At 34.7% G+C, this 18,325-nt stretch overlaps 2 protein-coding genes across 3 annotated transcripts; both read right to left on the reverse strand.

The window, feature by feature from the left end:
• Nucleotides 1-1,247: 1,247 nt before the first annotated feature.
• Nucleotides 1,248-10,622, reverse strand: LOC117926633 (nuclear pore complex protein NUP133). 2 transcript variants are annotated; one of them, XM_034845810.1, is made up of 8 exons: nt 10,284-10,622; nt 9,347-9,471; nt 7,402-9,246; nt 6,022-6,743; nt 4,961-5,113; nt 3,333-3,669; nt 2,825-2,892; nt 1,248-2,423 (listed from the first exon to the last, which is right to left on the reverse strand). In XM_034845810.1, exons 1-8 carry the CDS (start codon nt 10,472-10,474, stop codon nt 1,872-1,874), a joined length of 3,993 nt encoding a protein of 1,330 aa, XP_034701701.1. In that variant the 5' UTR covers nt 10,475-10,622; the 3' UTR covers nt 1,248-1,871. The 2 variants fall into 2 exon arrangements, with proteins under 2 accessions (XP_034701701.1, XP_034701700.1); XM_034845809.1 differs by having other exon boundaries at nt 6,022-6,746.
• Nucleotides 10,623-11,272: 650 nt separating this feature from the next.
• On the reverse strand, nt 11,273-14,161 carry LOC117925856. The gene is made up of 4 exons (XM_034844967.1): nt 14,022-14,161; nt 13,671-13,752; nt 12,007-12,199; nt 11,273-11,662 (listed from the first exon to the last, which is right to left on the reverse strand). Exons 2-4 carry the CDS (start codon nt 13,722-13,724, stop codon nt 11,532-11,534), a joined length of 378 nt encoding a protein of 125 aa, XP_034700858.1. The 5' UTR covers nt 13,725-13,752; nt 14,022-14,161; the 3' UTR covers nt 11,273-11,531.
• Between the last annotated feature and the right edge of the window lie 4,164 nt (nt 14,162-18,325).

An 18,325-nucleotide genomic window follows, 5' to 3' on the forward strand; every position in this document is an offset into this window, starting at 1 on the left:
GAGTGGCAATTAATCGGTTGATCATAGATACCAAATAGTGATCAAGGGTGTAAAAGCAAGTCATGCATAATAACAGATAAATAAATAAATATGATCGGGTATGAGGCATACCTTAATCACAAGCTTAGTGCTATCATGAGAGACAAAGGTTAGTGGACAAGTACCAAATGCATGCATGTCAAAATAGAGTATAAATCAATCACAGATGTGGGGTCCCACCAATACCCAATTTATTTTAACATGAATTAACTTCATAAATTCCATTGCTTGAAATTATAGAATTTTATTGAAAACTTGTGACTCCCGAAAGCTCATCTTCATGATTTGAGGCCCACATCTATGATTGATATTGATTGATTTATACCATATTCTTACATACATATGATTATTCGATACTTGTCTACTAACCTGTATTTCATGTGAAAATACATCATTATTCGTTGTGCTACAGTATATCACCATACCTTTCCAATAAGGGACTCAAACTCAATTTTTCACAGACTTGTTTTTCCTTTTAGAATCACATCTAAGGTTTTTTTTTCTTATTTTGTTTTTCCCTTTAAAAATAAAACAAAAATAAATTACAAACTTTAAAAACTTTTCAAAAAAAAAAAATTAATAAAAATTGAGTCTCGTCGTTCAATTGAAAACACATGCGAAGAAATGCAGGATCCACAAATCATACATGTTTTTAATATACAAAAATAAATAGATTTGATATTTATTCATATTAGGATATTAATAAAAATAAAAAATCTTACAAATTAACATTTAGTGCAACTTTTTTATAAAATATAATAACTCATATGTACTAAACTGATACCTTCAAAAATTATTTTTAAAATTTTAAATAATAAAAAACATTAATAATTAAATCTTAAAACTTCTTACATTATATAGAGAGAAGTCACAACTATTCTTTATTTTTAAAAATTCAAAATTCAAAATTCAAAATTTTATCCAAACCACACCTAAGCAATTCAAATATAATATGAAAGAGTAAAATTTATTTCATAATTATTTTATATGCGGATGACACCATTCCAAAAGATTTGAGATAAGAAAGACACTCAAATACACGTTGGGGATAAATTTTGAGCAGCGGATAAGACACGAGGAGCGCAGTCAAAAACGAGACTTGGAACAATTATGAAAACCGGTAGGATATCTTGAAAGAAAAGCAGACGATGACAAGTCAAAGCTTAGGTGGTAAGTTGGTAGCACAAGTATATCATCACTTCATATACTTTGAGGTGAAAAAAACTTATGATACATTAGTAATATGATATCCGAAGGGCATTATTTTGTAAAAACTCGCTTCTCATCAAGTCTACTAAATTCATTGGGTATCAGCATGTAGCTGAATATTACATCAAATGACAAGTATAAGCCTAAAGACGAATTAAATCTCTATTTTACTCAACCCACCGAAATTCTAGCAAAGGATTATGCTAAATGTAAAAAACTTGCTTAATGGCACTTAAATGCAAATGCATTTGGACATTTAGTAACTACCCTATCAGCCAGTTAGCAGGGGAAAAGAAGATAGAGGTAGGGATGCAACTAACATTTTCCTTCCACCAAATTAATTTCAAGTTGACAACATTCAATTTGAGGTGGGATTGTATAGACAAGACCTTTGAGTTGCAGCCCAGTCCTTCCAGTAAGGTTATATCCCAAGTCTATGGCACCGAGGAGCTGTTGAAAGAGCCCAAAAATCTGATCCAGTGAGCTAAGCAGACCCATTCAAGTGTTGTGCCGATTGTTTGATTGGTTTCTTCTTGAATTAGACAGCCCGAGGAGGATAAAGATTAGCACAACTTCACTGAGAAGACCACCTTAAGAAGAAGAATCATCGATAAACTTGAACATTACTCCATTGGGGAAGGACCCTCGTATGATCTTACATCGATCTCTACACTACCCATCATGACTGCAGTCAGCATTAGCTTTCCTGCATCTGGGAAATCTTTGTGCTGCATCAGAATTGTTTCCACAGAAGAACCCGAATCCTTCAAATTTGGGATTTCCATGTTTTCCTGTCTCAGTACCAGGACTTCATCAAACCCTCCTTCGAAAGTTTCTGTTCCGGGTCCATAACACCTGTTTGAGGCCTGGAAAAGCATGGTTTCTCTCAGTACCCGTAAGGTGTCCTCATCGCTCCACCCTTCAGCTACAGATGCTTCATAGAGTTTACCCCAGTCATCCTGATTGGCAGCACACTTCCAGCACTCCTCCAAAAGGCTTCGGTTAGCTTTCCTAAAGGAGGAGCTGGTCCATGCCAACACTTCAAAAGCCAACAACGGGAGCTCTGGGATTTCTGCTTTGAGGCACAGCTCAATGAGGTCTCTTGGAGGGAGGAGCCGCTGTTCCATGCCTTTTTCCACCACTTCATCACTGGGAAGAAGTCTTATAATTTCTTCCTGCAAGAGATCAAAGGATCATGATCACACCAATGGCCAGGACAAAAAGACTGGGAGAACAAACTTTAACATCGCATGTAATGTTACACTGCTAAACAGTTACATCACAGCATCCCTTTTTTTTCCTGAGAATCATCCAATGATTACAACAAATTTAAATAGCTCAAACATGAAATTTTGGTTGCAACTAATTGAGTTCCAGAATATGTTTTCATATGAAAGAATGGTTTTGAAGTTTACGATGTCAATAAAGAAGTCATGCACTGTATGAAGACTTTCCTAATTTGAGATGAATGACAATAAATTGAAAACAATTGAACCAATTGGAAGAATAATCAGACAAAAGCTATAATGAAAGAGAAAACACGCAACCAGATTTATTGTTCTTATGTATAACACACCTGCAATTTCAGAATCTTCAAATCAGCCTCAATGCGCTTTATCTTGGTTTCATAGTCAGCATCCTTACCTGAAAATATTTTATCACCATCAGCAATTTTCTTTTGGGGGAACAAATTTTTTTAAGAAAATGAAAAATAAACGCATAGAAAAATGATTGCATTTCAGTAAGATTTTCGCTGGTTGATCCCATAATAGCAAACAATTCATCAGTACAAACTGTTCTATGAGAAAAAATGCAGATGGATTAATGCAGATCCACATGTTAAGGATACTAATCCAGTTTCCCTTGTAGTTCCATATAGAGCAACTACCACATCACATACATTTACAACACTCTGAAAACCATTTTGACTTCACATAATCTTCAAATACAGAACAAACAAGTAAAAAAGACAAACAGAAAAAGTAGTATGCAAGTATAATTTAACCAAAGACCAGAAAGAGAGAGAAGATAGTAAAGGAATATAGGTCAAAAGGAATGATGAAAAGTAGATAAAATCACAAAACCTGCCAACACAGCTATCTTTGAGAGATTCAGAAGACGTCTTCTTTCTACCAATTTTTTCCCTGAAGTGCCAGAGTCAGGGTTTATCCCCTTCTCAGCCGATGAAATTGAGCTCCCATCTTGAGAAAGTGCTAATAACTGAAGAGTTTCTGAAGCTGATGAAAATTGATGAAGGAACAATTCATGAAGCCACCGAAGATCCTGATGTTCCTGTAGAAAAATAGATAGGTCTTCTTGGAACTCTTCCCCAAGCCTTAGCAGCTTCGAGAACTGTCTGCTTTCATACAGTTGTCGAAACACAAAGTAACTAAACCCTGCTTTAGGTCCCATGCTCTCATGCTGCACACAAGCAAGAATATTATTACAGAGTACTGAAAGAAAGCAGAAGCATCAAGGTTAGACAACAAAAAGCCAGAGTAGGGACCATGTTGACATTGTCCAATAGAGATCACGAGCAAACTAGATTATCAACTGTTTATTGATAATCTAGACTACTAATTCCCATTTCAGAAAAAACAAAAAGAAGGAGAAAAGAGATTAAAAAAGAATAAAGCAAATCCATAAAACTAGCATAGATTAAGTATGTCTGAACTATATAACAGTGGATGAAAACAAAATTATTTTGTTCTACTAAAGATCATTGAGGCAAAACCTCAGCAAAATGCTGGCATCAAGTTAGGAACATGCTACATAAACAACCAAGGTTATATTGTCTCAAAATTCAACTGGAATATCATTCAACTAACGATTTAAATAACTAATGCTGGAGCAAAAAGCACACAATGATCCTTGCATTAGACACAATTGGGATTAAAAAGTTACCCAGGTTCTTCCAACACTTATCATGAAGGCTTAGACATAAGCCTCATCTCTTCTTAGGTTAAGATTCAGATCCTAAGTGCACTCCGACAGGAAGAATTTAACATAATACTTACTTGCAGAAACAAGAAGAGAATTATCAAGATATTAGGAAAAATTAAGACAACATGGGAACAAAACAGAATGAGAACTTTGCTTTAAGCAGTAGCAATCATTAACTAGAAGTCCACAATGCTAGTAACCAACAACCAGGTACCCCTTCTGACCAACATTCTGATATGCGAAGAAAGTAAAGGTGACAGACAAAAGATAATTAGTAATGATAGCTGACGGTATCACTTTTGCCACATACACCGTGACAAACTTGCACTGCTCCATTTTTATAACCACATTTTTAAAACAAAATGTCAAATGACAGATGCATTATCAGTCAAGAGCATAATACCCAAAGTGTGACATGCTATACTGCAAACAAATATCTTTTGAAGAATGCAAACAAACATTGTTTTTAGGAAAGCATAACAAATAATTTTGATTTTGAATATAAAATATTGCACGCCTCCTCCAATTGAAGCATCGACAACAGCAAACTGCAGCCACAACTGATCCTGATATTAACTCACATCAGGGGCAAGAGAAAAAATCTTGCAATATCCCAGGGAAAGAATGGGAAAAAAAAGAACAACATGAAATGCATGTGAAATACAACCACATATATTCTACATATGGGTGACCACTTGTGTGTATCTGTCTGCATATGCACACATATATAAGAAATAGAACCTCAAAGGATATCAAAATATGTGCATACCATAATATTTCTAAGTAGCACTGCATCATTAAGGTCACAACATATATTCCACAAAGTCAGGTAACCTTCGTGTCTTTTTGCAATAGACAGCAAAGACGAAGATGACTTTTTGAGGATCACTTCCTTTTGCTCCTCAATTCCTTCATTTGAATCCTGTAAAGATACCAACAATATTCTTAAAATACCGAACCAATTGAAAAATGAAAGATTTCATAAAGCATAATTAATTGTTCCTTTTTTTATTATTATTATTTTGATAGATCAAGTAACTCTATTTACAAGCTATCATAGAATTACAGATTCATCTGAGTGGAATGTGATAAAAGTGAAAACCATCCCAATCAATAATAGAATTGTAAAGTGCCGTCCTACACTCCTGGTCATCGTTCTGAGAACCAATTAGCAACTCATACTGTATGTATAAATTTACAGAAGTGTAAAAGAAATAAAGTCCAACAATGGAGAAAAGAAAAGGAAAAAGGGAAGGAGGAAAATAGAGTTATGAAACCATAGATTTAAATATTGAGGAAATTAATTTCTAGCACAATTATCTTAAATGAGTTTAACTTAAAGTTATGACAGGAATAAGTTAAATATAAAAATAGGCTAAAAGTAGGAACTAGAAGATAGAACCAAAGAAGATTAAACTTTCAGGGTTTCAAATGGTAAGACAACAAAGACTGGTTTTCTTGGAAACCAAGATACTAGCCTAGTCCTTTAGTCTTTCAACAAAAATATCAAGTGAAATGGTCTGAGTACTGAGGCCAATCCCACAAAAATATTGTCAATCCTTCTAACTTAGTCAAGTTTTCCAAGTGACATTTCCAACTCTAAGATTGTGCCAAAACCCAATTACCTCAGAAGTCAGGACAGAGAAATGGATTTAAAAGCTGTCAAGGGAGTTTATCAGCTCCTTACTCAAAATTCTGGAAATTATGCTTAGACATGGATAAGAAAATAGTAAAAGTAAGACCAAAATAATATTCATAGATTTAAGAGCTTCATCCATACATGTGTCACCACAATCACAACATGGAAATATTGAACAGGAAAAGACTAACCTGGTAACCAGATTCCACAAAACCTTTGACTACTTGATAAAGGGAGTTAAGAAGGGTGTCCCTCCTATTCCAATACTCATTTAATAGACCTTTGTGTTCCTCTCCACGCTCAACTTTTGCTGTGATAGCACCAGTATATGCCTCAAGCAGAACTTCGGCCAATGCTTCAAGATTAGAATATAAATCTGACTTTAGAGACATATCCAGTCCAGTTCTATCATTTAACAGCTGAAGCATGAAAGAAGCAACACTCCACTGCCCATTACGCACCACAGGTTGACAATACCAAGGTGTTAAGCCCTCAGGTGAGGGGTACCATATGTGATTCTCATTTTTATAGTGTGTGGCAGCCTGAATCAGAGTCACACATGCATTTGAGAGTTCACAGGCTCTCTGGATCTGAACCATTAGCGGCAGCTCTGCACTGATTACATATTCTAGCTGTCTGTCTAGGCAATAAAATACTTCTTCAATATCAGAAACCTTACTGTAGAATACTTCGGCATTATCCCTATCCATCAGAAGAACAGTATTTCTGCGTGCTCTCTCACCAACTAATTGAATCAGATCCCAAAGAGAACCTGAAATTCCACTTTCTGAACTAGAATATGGAGAGCCAGCTCCAGCTAAACGGTTCTGGCTAATCATGTTTTGCAGTTCTCTCAGTTGAATCATGCCAATGAGCTTTTCACCATGTTCCATGATAATTTGCAAGGATTCCCCTGCTAACAGAAAACCATAATTTAAACTTGATACATTTCATAGAAAATCATTTTTAACTGACAATAAGCACTAAACCCAGGGCCACCCAATGCCTTCAAATGCCTTTACCACCATGCTAGGACAGCTTGGGAAATAAAGTCACCCAAAAGCAAGAACTAAACCCTCTGGTGCTTTGAAGAAGCTACTGTAAGTAGAGTAGCAGTTAAACACAACAGAGTGAACAAAATGTTGCTTGCAGGGTTTACTTGAGAATGTTCTGATAACAAAAATCATATTCAAAATTTGATAGTGGGAAGAAACAGGTCATTGAGCAATTTATTGCAAGGCACAATATGGTAACAAAAATGGTAATGAAAACTGAAAACTAGTCACTTCCAACACAACTCCACAATTAATTAGTATCACACTCCAATAATTATGTCTATGAAGTCCTCCATCGGTATTTAAACTACCAGGATATTTCAAAAGCTCCCAGCCTACCAGATTGCAGTTCTCCACTGTTTGTTAAACATAGTGAATTAACAAAATGTTAAAAAATAACAGTGTCAAACAACACAAACTTTCAAGTTTTCAACACACTCCAAATGCCCAGTAAAAGAGGAAATTCAAGAAGATAATAGAAATGAAATAGTCAACAGAATGGGCAATAGATCATACTCTGTTTAGAACACAGTTCCTCATGGCACCTGGACAGAGCAAGAAACTGGAGAAACTTTTTATGCTTCTGCTGCTTATCTGAAAGTTGAGTTGACACAACAGCCATAGCCACAATCTCAGCACCTCTAGTTGTTGTCCAGTGTTTAGCAAGGGTGTCAACAATTGATTTGCTTGTCCGGGCAAAGACATTTGTTTCTCCATCCCTTTCAAAGGCCCCACAATTTCGAAGCTTTTCAAGTGAATCATCAACTTGCCCAGATAAAAGAAAATCATGGAAAAGATGACCGAGTAAAGCTTCAGATTCTTCATCACGAGCAGTTCGACGAGCAACCCCTGTCAAAGCTGCCCTTTGTCTATCTCCAGCATCCCAAGCTTCAGAACTAGCTCTTCTAGGAGCAATATTAGTTGCAAACGCGAGATTTCTTCTCTCCTCCTGTGCAGATCCTTCGTTTGAGCTCCCTTTACGTGACAGACTCCGCTCAGGTGGTTCAACTCCACCGAGTAAAACAGCCTTTTCTGGTATTGCCCATACCCCTGCTTTTTCGGTTAATACAACCCATGCACCATCTTCACCATCATCTGTAGAAGGAAATACTGAAGCATCTAGAACTTTTCCAGCATCATAAGGTAGATCAAATTGATAGAGTCGAGTAGAGTTTCCATAGTAATGGGAAACTGTTGCAGTTCCATCCTCAGAAAGTATGACTGCAGATCCAGACGGCTTGCCCCCTACACGCAGCTTCATGGAGAACAGGAAGTCTTCCTTTTCTACTCTTGCTTTCGGGATTATCACTTGGACGGGGGATTTTTTCTCTAAAATTGTTTCATGGATTGGTTCAACAGATTCTGAGATATTAATCCCAGATTTATATTGCATGGTCAGAAGTGAATACTGTGTGTAGCTTGAGCTGCTAACTCGGTCCTTACAAAATGTAGCAACAAGAATAGTAATAACTTTACCATGAGCATCTACCTGCACGTCTAGTGGCCAGATTCGCTTCTGACCAGCCAGATCCTTCTTGATACCCAAATCACCATCAGTGCCAATAATCTCATGAGACCAGAGCTTTGTAACATTTAAATCAGGAGAAAAATTAACAATAAAACATTGTATCTCGTTATCTGTCAATAGAAAGAATTGCCTATTAGATTTCTCCAAAGAAAGAGATGAATGACGCCAAGTTAGTGACTTTGGATATCCTTTGCTCCTTATGGGACTGGGATTACCACTGTCATTGCTTTGGGAAGATGAACCGAGAATCTCTTGATAAATTTGCTTACGGTGAATTCCAGTAGGGCTGCACTGAAACTGCCAAAGCTCACCATTGGAACTAGATGCAAGCGCAATACATTTGTGCTGGGTATCAGGGACTGCAGAAGCAATCAACGAGTTAAAAGAGCTTGATCCAATTGAATTACTCCCAAGCCTGCTATGTTGCCACAGCTTGTTTGGAGTGATTTTCCCATTGCCAGGTGAAAAGTTTAACTCTGATCCGTCAGAAGATGCAAAACTGATAACAGGAGCAACATCTCCTTGAGCATAGATGTCTGGCCAGTATACAACAGCGCGAGTTTTCTGGTTACATAAAACAACACCAGCAGAGTTGCCCTGTTGTTTGCCCACACTCCTAAATGTGCCATGCCAATCCACAACACAGAGTAACCAACTGTTAGCATGATAGTTATTCCTGCTTACATCTCCATTTTCATCTGATGGGAGCTCGAGAACAACGCATTTTTTAGAAGCCACAGATGTCAAGTAACTCCAGATGAAGAGTTTGTTTCCACAGATAATCCAAGAAAGGGCTGTTCCCTTGTCCATTCCACCAAAAATGGATGCATCGCCTGCCACAGGAAATTCATGTATGACAAAATCCCTTAAAATGTTTTAGCCTTCAAAGAAGCTGAGAATGGTATAGTAAATACTGGAGACAACCATACTAACCAGGAACACACTTCTGCAAGAAACTTGCTTGTTCATCACGAACTACTTGAGGAAACTCTCCAACATATACAGGCTGAACTGGATCAATCTCATCCCCCTTCTCACTTTTCTTCAATTGTGGAATCCTGGAGGAAAAATAAACATTGACTACATTAGCAAACAGAACTCTCCTTTTTTTATATAGGTATTAGCAAATAGAACTCTATAACATCATGACTCCTTTTTCCACTTTAATTTTTTCGTCTTTATGCTCATAGGCTCCATTTGGACCAAGAAAAGGTATGAGAGAAAGGGAAAAAACTTAAGAAGAAAAAATAAGCTCAAACTCAATAATTTTTTTTCCAGTCCTTCTCCAAATTTATTCCTCTTTTAAATTCAGTATAAAGAATTTGTAAATGTATAAGCTTCAAAATAATTCTCATTATATTTCATTTTCCTTCCTACATTTTTCTTTTCCTTTCTCTAGTAGTTCGATCCAAATGAAGCCTAAAGCAAGCAGACACTTGATTCACAATCAAACCAAACATAATTATTCCACCTCATTTCCACATTTCTCAATAACTATTTCTAAAAATTTTCCATACCTATTCCAAGCAAACAACCAAAGAACTTCAACAGTAGACTTACAACACTATACGAGAAAACACAACAATAATTTGATAATGCAGAATTCAAGCATTATCATGACCTTGAACCTAAGTCTGAGCTACATATCTGGATGTTAAATCCATAAACACGTGTATACTTCTGGAATAAGCAATAATGCATCTACAATTTACCTAATCAAGCCTCACTTCTGCAAATTCCAACAACTAATATATCTGAATTTCGAAACAACACCAAGAAATTCAACGAAATAAGATCATTAACTTCGGAAACAGCATGTGATTGGCAACAACGGTGATGCAACAAAACACAACGACATACAAAAAAATACCTGGCGTAGACCGATAAGCGAGAGGTCCATGGAGCGGGGGTGCCAGTGGAGGGGCGATGAGGGATTGAATTTTCGTTTAAAGATCTTCGATTCTCTGTGAGTGGAGTTATGGGAGAATTGGGCACTGCTTGCCCTAGATTTCGGTCTTTCCGGGAGCTGAAGTTGGGCCTCTTCGTCGCAGGAGAGAACATGGGTAGAGAGAGAGAAAGATTAGGGTTTAAGGGTTTTACAGTTTTCGAGTGTTAGGGTTTCGGAGATGAAAAGAAATGAAGATTTAGGGTTTATGGGTTCTGAGCTTGGGGGAGTGTTGGAGTGGGAGAGTTTGAATTGCTTTTTCGGAGAGAGGGTAGGTTCGGATCGGATGGGGTCGCGCCCATTAGGTGCGTACGTGTTCCTCCAACGATTTGGTGGGGACCCAGAAAAAATAATCAATCTGAACCGCTGATCGGTGAGAAAAAAAAAAAAAAAAAAACCCAAAAAGGGCTGTTCTGGCTCTGATTTTGGATCCGACGGTTGAAAGTTCATCATTTTTACTTAGGGACTCAGAATTGACCCACTATAAGTATTTGGTGGGTGGATGGAAAATCAGTGTTGGAAGAAAATTTCAACCCTAACAAAAGGTATTGTAGATAGATACTAAAAAGTAATTAATTTTCAAATATCAATTTTTTGTACAATGAAATTTCATTAAAATGAGATATTTTTTTAATTATGATTAATTATTTTAATAATGGAGTCGTATTTGGTAACATTTTTCTTTCATATTAAACATTTTTAAAATCATAACTCATAAGTTGTGTTCTTAAATTAGTCAAATAGATACGAAACTCTTTTCGAGCTTTAAAACTAGTTGTCGACTATTATTTTTCAACAAGACTAGACCAACCCGACCAAGTTGCAACTCAGAAGTCGAATACTTTTTTCTCATTTTTGGAGTTAGGAAGCTGTAAGAGCACAAGCGCATAACAACCTTCAATGGTAAATACAAATTTTGCAGAAGATTTGGGCATCATCATTCAATGTATTCATCTCCACAAAAACTTAAGAAGAGAGAATATACAACTACAACACCAACAGGAATAAATTATATAAAAGGGATTCATATAAGAGTTCTCCATAGAAGAACCAGCAGCAACACCTTTCCAGATTCAGGACAAAAAGAGTTCTTTCCTACTTTCTTTTTCTGTTCTCTAAGAATAAAAACAACATTATATATATATATGAGTACACATTCAAGCTGAGGTTTCATCATGGTTCCAGCTTCAAGGAGACGACTCGTGACTGTCTGTTGCGCTTAGCCACCTTCACAAAGACTATTGAGAGGCAAGACGGAGCCCACCAGGGCCGACGGACCTTTTGCTCTCCTTTCAGGCAAGCCACTGGAGATGGGTTTATCGTCAGTAGCTAGAATATGATAACCATTTGTTTCTTAGTTTAAGATTGGTTTTGTTCAGACACAATCAAGTCAAGAAAAGGAAAAGCAATGATGCTCCAGGATTTTTAATCATGGTCTCAGTAGTTAGTATGCATCTCATATTAGCATTAGTGAAATTATGTAGGGACCAACTATTTTCCAGGAAGCATCATTGCATAAGAATTGAAGGAACATACTTTCTTTGACTTGATTTTCAGAGGATTAGAAACCACCATCGACTTTTTTCACAAATGTTAAAGGGTGACAGCTTAATATCCACACATTCTGAGAGAGAGAAAGTGAGGGCACCTTTAATTCGCCTGAGTTCCTTGCACAGTGTGATGAAGTCTCCCCATTTCATATGGCACCGCCTTATAAACCGAAGAATCTGTTCAGTCGTGAACATTGACATGCCCTCCAAGTATTCTCCATTAACACCATTTTCTTTGAAAATTTGGCGGTAGCTTCCAAGGTTTATTCCTTCCAACCACAAACCAACATCCTGGGAAGAGCATAAAGAATGATGCAAGAGGCATGTCAATCATCTAAATACCAGTACTTTTCAAAACCATAAGCAGGTGAATATATTGATAGATATTCATAATGGCACAAAGTATGATTGTTTTTCCAAGAGTCCCAACAGCCCTATCACACATACATCTGTAAAGTTTGTAAATGGCTGATAATTGATAAATACACCTACAATTAGCATGAGAACTCTCACTCCAAATCTACACAAGGTCCTTTAGAAATCCATTAGTGAGTTTGTCACTAAGCTCAGGGTTTCATGAAAAGTTACCCATTGCCAGATACATTAGCGATTTGGAACAACTATATTACTGACATTTAACATTGTCATTGCTCAGCAAAAACAATCCATGTTCCGGCAAACCTTCAGAGTAATTAAAATCTTCTGCTGAATGCCCCCAGTCCTCAAACACCCGACACTAATTCACAGTGTCAACAAACACCACTTAATGCACCTTCTATTTTTCATAACGAGATATAAACATTATTCCTTTTAGACAACCAAATTAGTCTTCTTGTGCATCTTGGGAAAATTCTTCAACATGTGATTAAGCAAAGTTATCATGAAAAAATGAAGTATTTTTTAATAGGAAAGAAGATGGAAGAATGTGTTCCAGCTTATGGTTTGGAGGCTAAAATTCAAGTCTATGGTAAAACCTCCAAAAATGAACTATGCTACTCAAAGTGATTAAATATTCAAAACTAAATTTCAACATTTGATAAGCAAATAGAAAATGCATACAGCATATCACAGCCAAGAAAATGTTCCCCGCTTCATCTAAATGAATTGCAAACCAGCCAGTAAGTGGCAAAAAATAAACAGGCACCGGATCATCAACAACTCCCCTATGCAACTCGAAAGAGGAAGTGCATCACTAGAAGGGTATAAAAGTGTTCCAAGTAGAGCGAAACTAAAACGGAGTTCAATCAAATTTCCAGTTTCTGTGTGCAGGTATGTGGCAGACCAAGAATCCAAGACCGACATTGAAACTCATCCGATACTAAAAACTCGGTCAATTGCCTTCCTCATACATAAATTGGCAAGGGAATTTAACAAAATCACATCTCTTGATGGTTTGTTCATTCAATTAGCCCTTCTAATCTCCAATCATCAACAGTACAAACTTCCCAATTCACACTGATTCCATTGAACAATCAATAAAAAAACATTATATAACAATTGATATTTCAATAACCATCTACCCAATCCAAATAAACCCAGATGAGTATCAACGTCTGTATTAAAAAAATTACCTTATTTTAAAAGCATTGACCATGATACTCAGATCCCCAAACAGGGAAAAGAAAAATTTCTAACAAGAAATTCACTAATAATTTTAAGCACCACAAGGGAAAATTCGATCACACATCTGATCAACAAGATCTACGCCCACATCACATAAGATCCAAACAAAACCACCAAAAACAAAGCAATAAATCCGTACCTCCACAGTCCAAATAAAGAAATCAAGCGGCTCCGGTGGGTGTTCTTTGTTCATCTCCCAAAATCAGCACTCACAGAAAAACCTAAATCCCCAAACCCCAACCCCCCGATTCACAATCAAAAAAAAAAAACCAAATTGAGATCGAATTACACTAGCAGAACAAAAAATCCATCAAAACCCACTTTCCCCTTTTGGCCCCCGAGAAAACCTTGGAAAAATAAACCGAAAAAGAAACCTTGCAAATTTTCCGAGATTTTCCCACAATTTCTAGGCATCCAAACGGAACCGGAGAGAAAAAAAAATTTTTTTAAATCAAAAAAATAAAAAACAAGCAGGAATGTTTAGGTTTACCGTGTGAGGAAGTGTGGATTTAGGGTTTTTGATTTTGTACATTTGAGAATTTCGACTGAGAGAGAGAGAGAGAGCGGGGGAGGGGGAATGAGAGGGACAGAGAGAGAGAGTACAGTGGAAGTGAAGAGGCGAGGCAGCTGCGAGTGGACTTCGCTTTAGCTCACTCTCATTTTCAATGACCTTCGTGGGCCCATTTGCTTTTCTAGCTATTCTCTGTGGCCTTGCCCACGCGAACCTAGAATCACACAACTCACGCGCTCTCTTAATTTTGAGGATTTTAAAGGTTTTTTTACAGTTTTTGGCGGTAACGGTAACATTTAGGGAGGGAATGTGAATTATCTTTAACCGTCACTATCTTTTACTATTTCCAAAAATATAAATATTCATCTTCTTTCCATCACGCTAAAACCTCTGTAAATTAACTAAAAGAAAGAAATTAATATCCCAATGCAATTATTAATTTATTAATAAATAAATAATTTAATAATTTACCGATAAATTAATAGTTATTAATCTAGAAAGACTATTAAGTTTCAAGTATGGAATTGTTTTGAAAAAGAGTTCAATCCATAAAAAAAAATAGATATTATAAAAAGTTAATCGATATTGTATTACGAATTTTTAATTATTATTTTTTATATATCTCGTTAATTATTAATTTATATTTTTTCGGGTTTTTAAAGATTTTTTTAAAAATTATTATTTTATACATTTAGTAAGATTATTAATTAGTACATTCTAAGAGTTGTGACTATAAAATTTTATTTTTTAAATAAGATTATTAATTTAGTGCATTGATATGAGTTTAGACCATAAAATGTTATTATTTAAGGTTATTAATTTAGTAGATCGAGATAAGACTTTAAGATTTTATTATTTTATTATACTTCTAAAATTTTTATGAATATTAAATATTTGTAACTATTCACAATCTTATCTAAACAAAATCACAATTTGATATTTGTTTATTTATTTGATGGAATAAAATTTTTAAAATTGACCTAATAATTCAAAGCTTTGAAATGTTGAGTAAAAATGTAAAAAAAAAAAAAAAAAAAAAAAAAAAAAAAAAAAAAAAAAAAATCCATTTTTTTGTGTAACTATGTATTAAAAAAATAATAAAAATGATGATTTAATTACTAGGACAACTTCCTTAGCCATGGGCCAAGGGGCCAAGGGGCCAAGGGCCATGCCCCCATTTGCCCTTTCCTCCTCGACTAAAAAAGGTGACACATGACTCTCTAAGTTTTAGGTAGGTACATGTCCCAATTGCCTACCCCCATAAGTACATTTATAGAATAAAAGGTCTATGATTTATCCCTTTCCATTTTTTTCTTTAGGGCAATGATTACATGATCAATTATTTATGTATGGGATTACTATCACTCCTACCTTTTTCCTTTTCTTTTTTTTTTATTACAAAAAAGGTGTGTGAAATACCTCAAATGCCCTTGTCTTTAATCTTTTCCTTTCTCTTCCTCTCCTTCACCTTCTTCTTCTTCTCTTACTTCGACCTCGTTTAGAACATTGTTTTTCTATTAAAGGTCGAAGCTAAAACTAAAGTTATGATTTTCAAAAGATAATATAGATATTATCGTATTTTCTTGAATAGAATTTTTATAAATAGTGATATTCCATTACTTTTATGTTAAGCTCTTTCAAAAAAAATATGTTCTATCAATTAGATAAGCTTTTATTGAACTTAAAAAAATATTTTTGAAACAAATTTTCATATTTTTCTTCTTCTTCTTTCTATGTTTAGTTTGGAAAAAATAATCAAAAAATAAAAAATAAAGAAAGGGAGCTACTTTGGTAATTTTACTATTTTTTTTTCTTTTTATTTTTCTTTTATGGAGAAAGAGAATTGAAAAAACAAAAGTTGGGTGGGGGATCTTTTTTATGCTTTTGTCATTTGAGGAAGGGGGCAATTTCGACCTTTTACCCTCCATCTCTAACAGAGAGAGATAGAATATTAGCATGCTCCCTCGTCACAAAACGAAGGGCAGTGGCTGTGCCCTAATGGCTTGTCTTAATGACTCTGCACGCATCTCATTAAATTTAAGAAATGGACCCCGAAGTGGGCCACCCATGTCCGAATGGTTTCCATACGGTTGGGCCCATGATTTGACATTTTGGCCCACATGCAAATCTCCTGGACTCAAATCCATTGGAGATCAAATGATTGAGGACTTCCAAAGGTCATCACAAGTAAGGGTGGAGATGAGACTACCACGCAGCTGCACGTGCATCATCTGTACAGCTGTCCCACCCAGGGTGCAGTATCCGGGACCACGTTAAGGCTGTGATTTGTAGGAAAAATTATTTTGTCTGCCACATTTTCACATGGGCCCACCCCAGTTAATATCTCATCTTCGCCATTAACTGTGGGCCCATCCCATGAAAATTCAAGCCTGGCCCAACTGGCCTAATGATTCTTCATTAACAATAATTCCTTAATTATTGTAATAATCATGATTATGTAAAGGTTTCCTACTTTACTAAATTAAATTAATTACTTAATAACTTAATTTAAATCATTAAATAAATTTTACATATTTAATCAAATAATATAATGTAAAATTAAATAAAACATTGATAGTTACTTTAACAATAATTATAAGAAGTGTTTTTAATATTTTTAACATTTAAAAAAAAATTATCTTTTTAAAAATTCTTCATAAAATCACTCCTAAACATACCACTCTAAGTACTAAATCAAAATAATTAACTTATTTTGAAACACAAATCTCTTTTATCCAATTTATTCACATTTGATCAAAACCTTTTTTAACTGTAAATGTTTTATAATTATTTTATGTGTATATAATACTTTTAATATGGATATTTAATAAACAAATTGTTATTTAAATGAATGTTTGATAAACCAATTTAATAACTTAAAGTAACTTAATAACTTAATTTAAATTATTAAATAAATTAAATATGTTTGATAAAATAATTTAATAGAATGACTTAAAAGTCGAAAACAACTTTAAGTAATAGACAAATAATTAATTTATTCTTAAGTCTACATCTTCATTTTACATTTTTATCCTCAATTGTCTCAATAATTTCTTTTCCCACTTCATGATCTTCATTTGTTACTTGACCTCTTTTCTCTAGTTATAATTTATGAGAATAAATATGTTTATTTAATAATTTGAAGTAAATTTTAGATTAATTTTATCAAACCACCTTAACACTTAAATAAGAATTAAGTAATAAATTTACATATATAATTTAACTGAAAATCAACTTAAGTTATTAAGTAACAAGTATTAAGTTTTATCAGACACCCCTAACTAATAACCTTAATACTTAAAAATAAAAATAGCTAACAAGTTTTAATGTAAATTTATATTATTAGGTAACAAAAACTAAATTTTACTAAACAAAAATTTTCAAATGCCAATACCCATGTTCTCAAAAAATTTTAAAGAAAATATAAGATAAAAATTAAAAGTTAATAAATTAGTTTTACATTCCCCTATTTTTCCTTTTATAAAAAGATTAAATAATTTAAAAATACATCACTTTTAGATTTTGTTTGGTAGTAATTATATAATGCACTTCTAATTTTTCAAATATTTAAATTTTTTTATCTTTCATATTAAAAAGATTAAAAATATTTTTTAAAATCATTATCAAACACTCTTTTAATGGACTGTAATAATATTTGATTTTCTCTCGGAACCAAAAAAAAAAAAAGCATAAAAATAAAGTCAAACACAACTTATAAAACTATTCTCATACTTGTAATGCCATTTATCCATGTTTGGAAAGTAGGATAGCCGTACATTTCCACAAATGGAGGCAAATTTTTATTTAATTAAAAATATGTAGGGAAAGTTTTAAGGTATCAAAGAGATACCTACAAAATCCGCATCCCACCTGTTCAAAATGTACGATAAATCTAGACTACTGAAAGATGGTACAAATAATGGAAGCAAAGTATAAAAAGAATGCGATCATCATAGAAAAAACAATAAGACCCAACTTGGTAGAAAACAATACCAAGATTGATATAAAGCAATGGAATCTAAATCTACACACGGTGTGACATGATTGCTCTTGCTTTTTCGTACATATCGACTGTAGTCTAACCCAATTTTTTATTCCTTTCCTTTCCACGATTAAAAGAAGAGTTTAAACTTATCCCAAAACGGGACCTTAATGTTAAAGTTCCTCCCTCGGCCTAAAGTTGGCTTGGGCTCATTACCACATTTTGGGGCCTGGGCCTAGCATGAAACATTATAGCGGATACAAGCTCACCCCCAAAAATAGACTCCCCATTCAAAGCCCAA

Source organism: Vitis riparia, chromosome 12 (genome assembly GCF_004353265.1).
Source record: "Vitis riparia cultivar Riparia Gloire de Montpellier isolate 1030 chromosome 12, EGFV_Vit.rip_1.0, whole genome shotgun sequence".
NCBI lineage: Eukaryota > Viridiplantae > Streptophyta > Magnoliopsida > Vitales > Vitaceae > Vitis > Vitis riparia.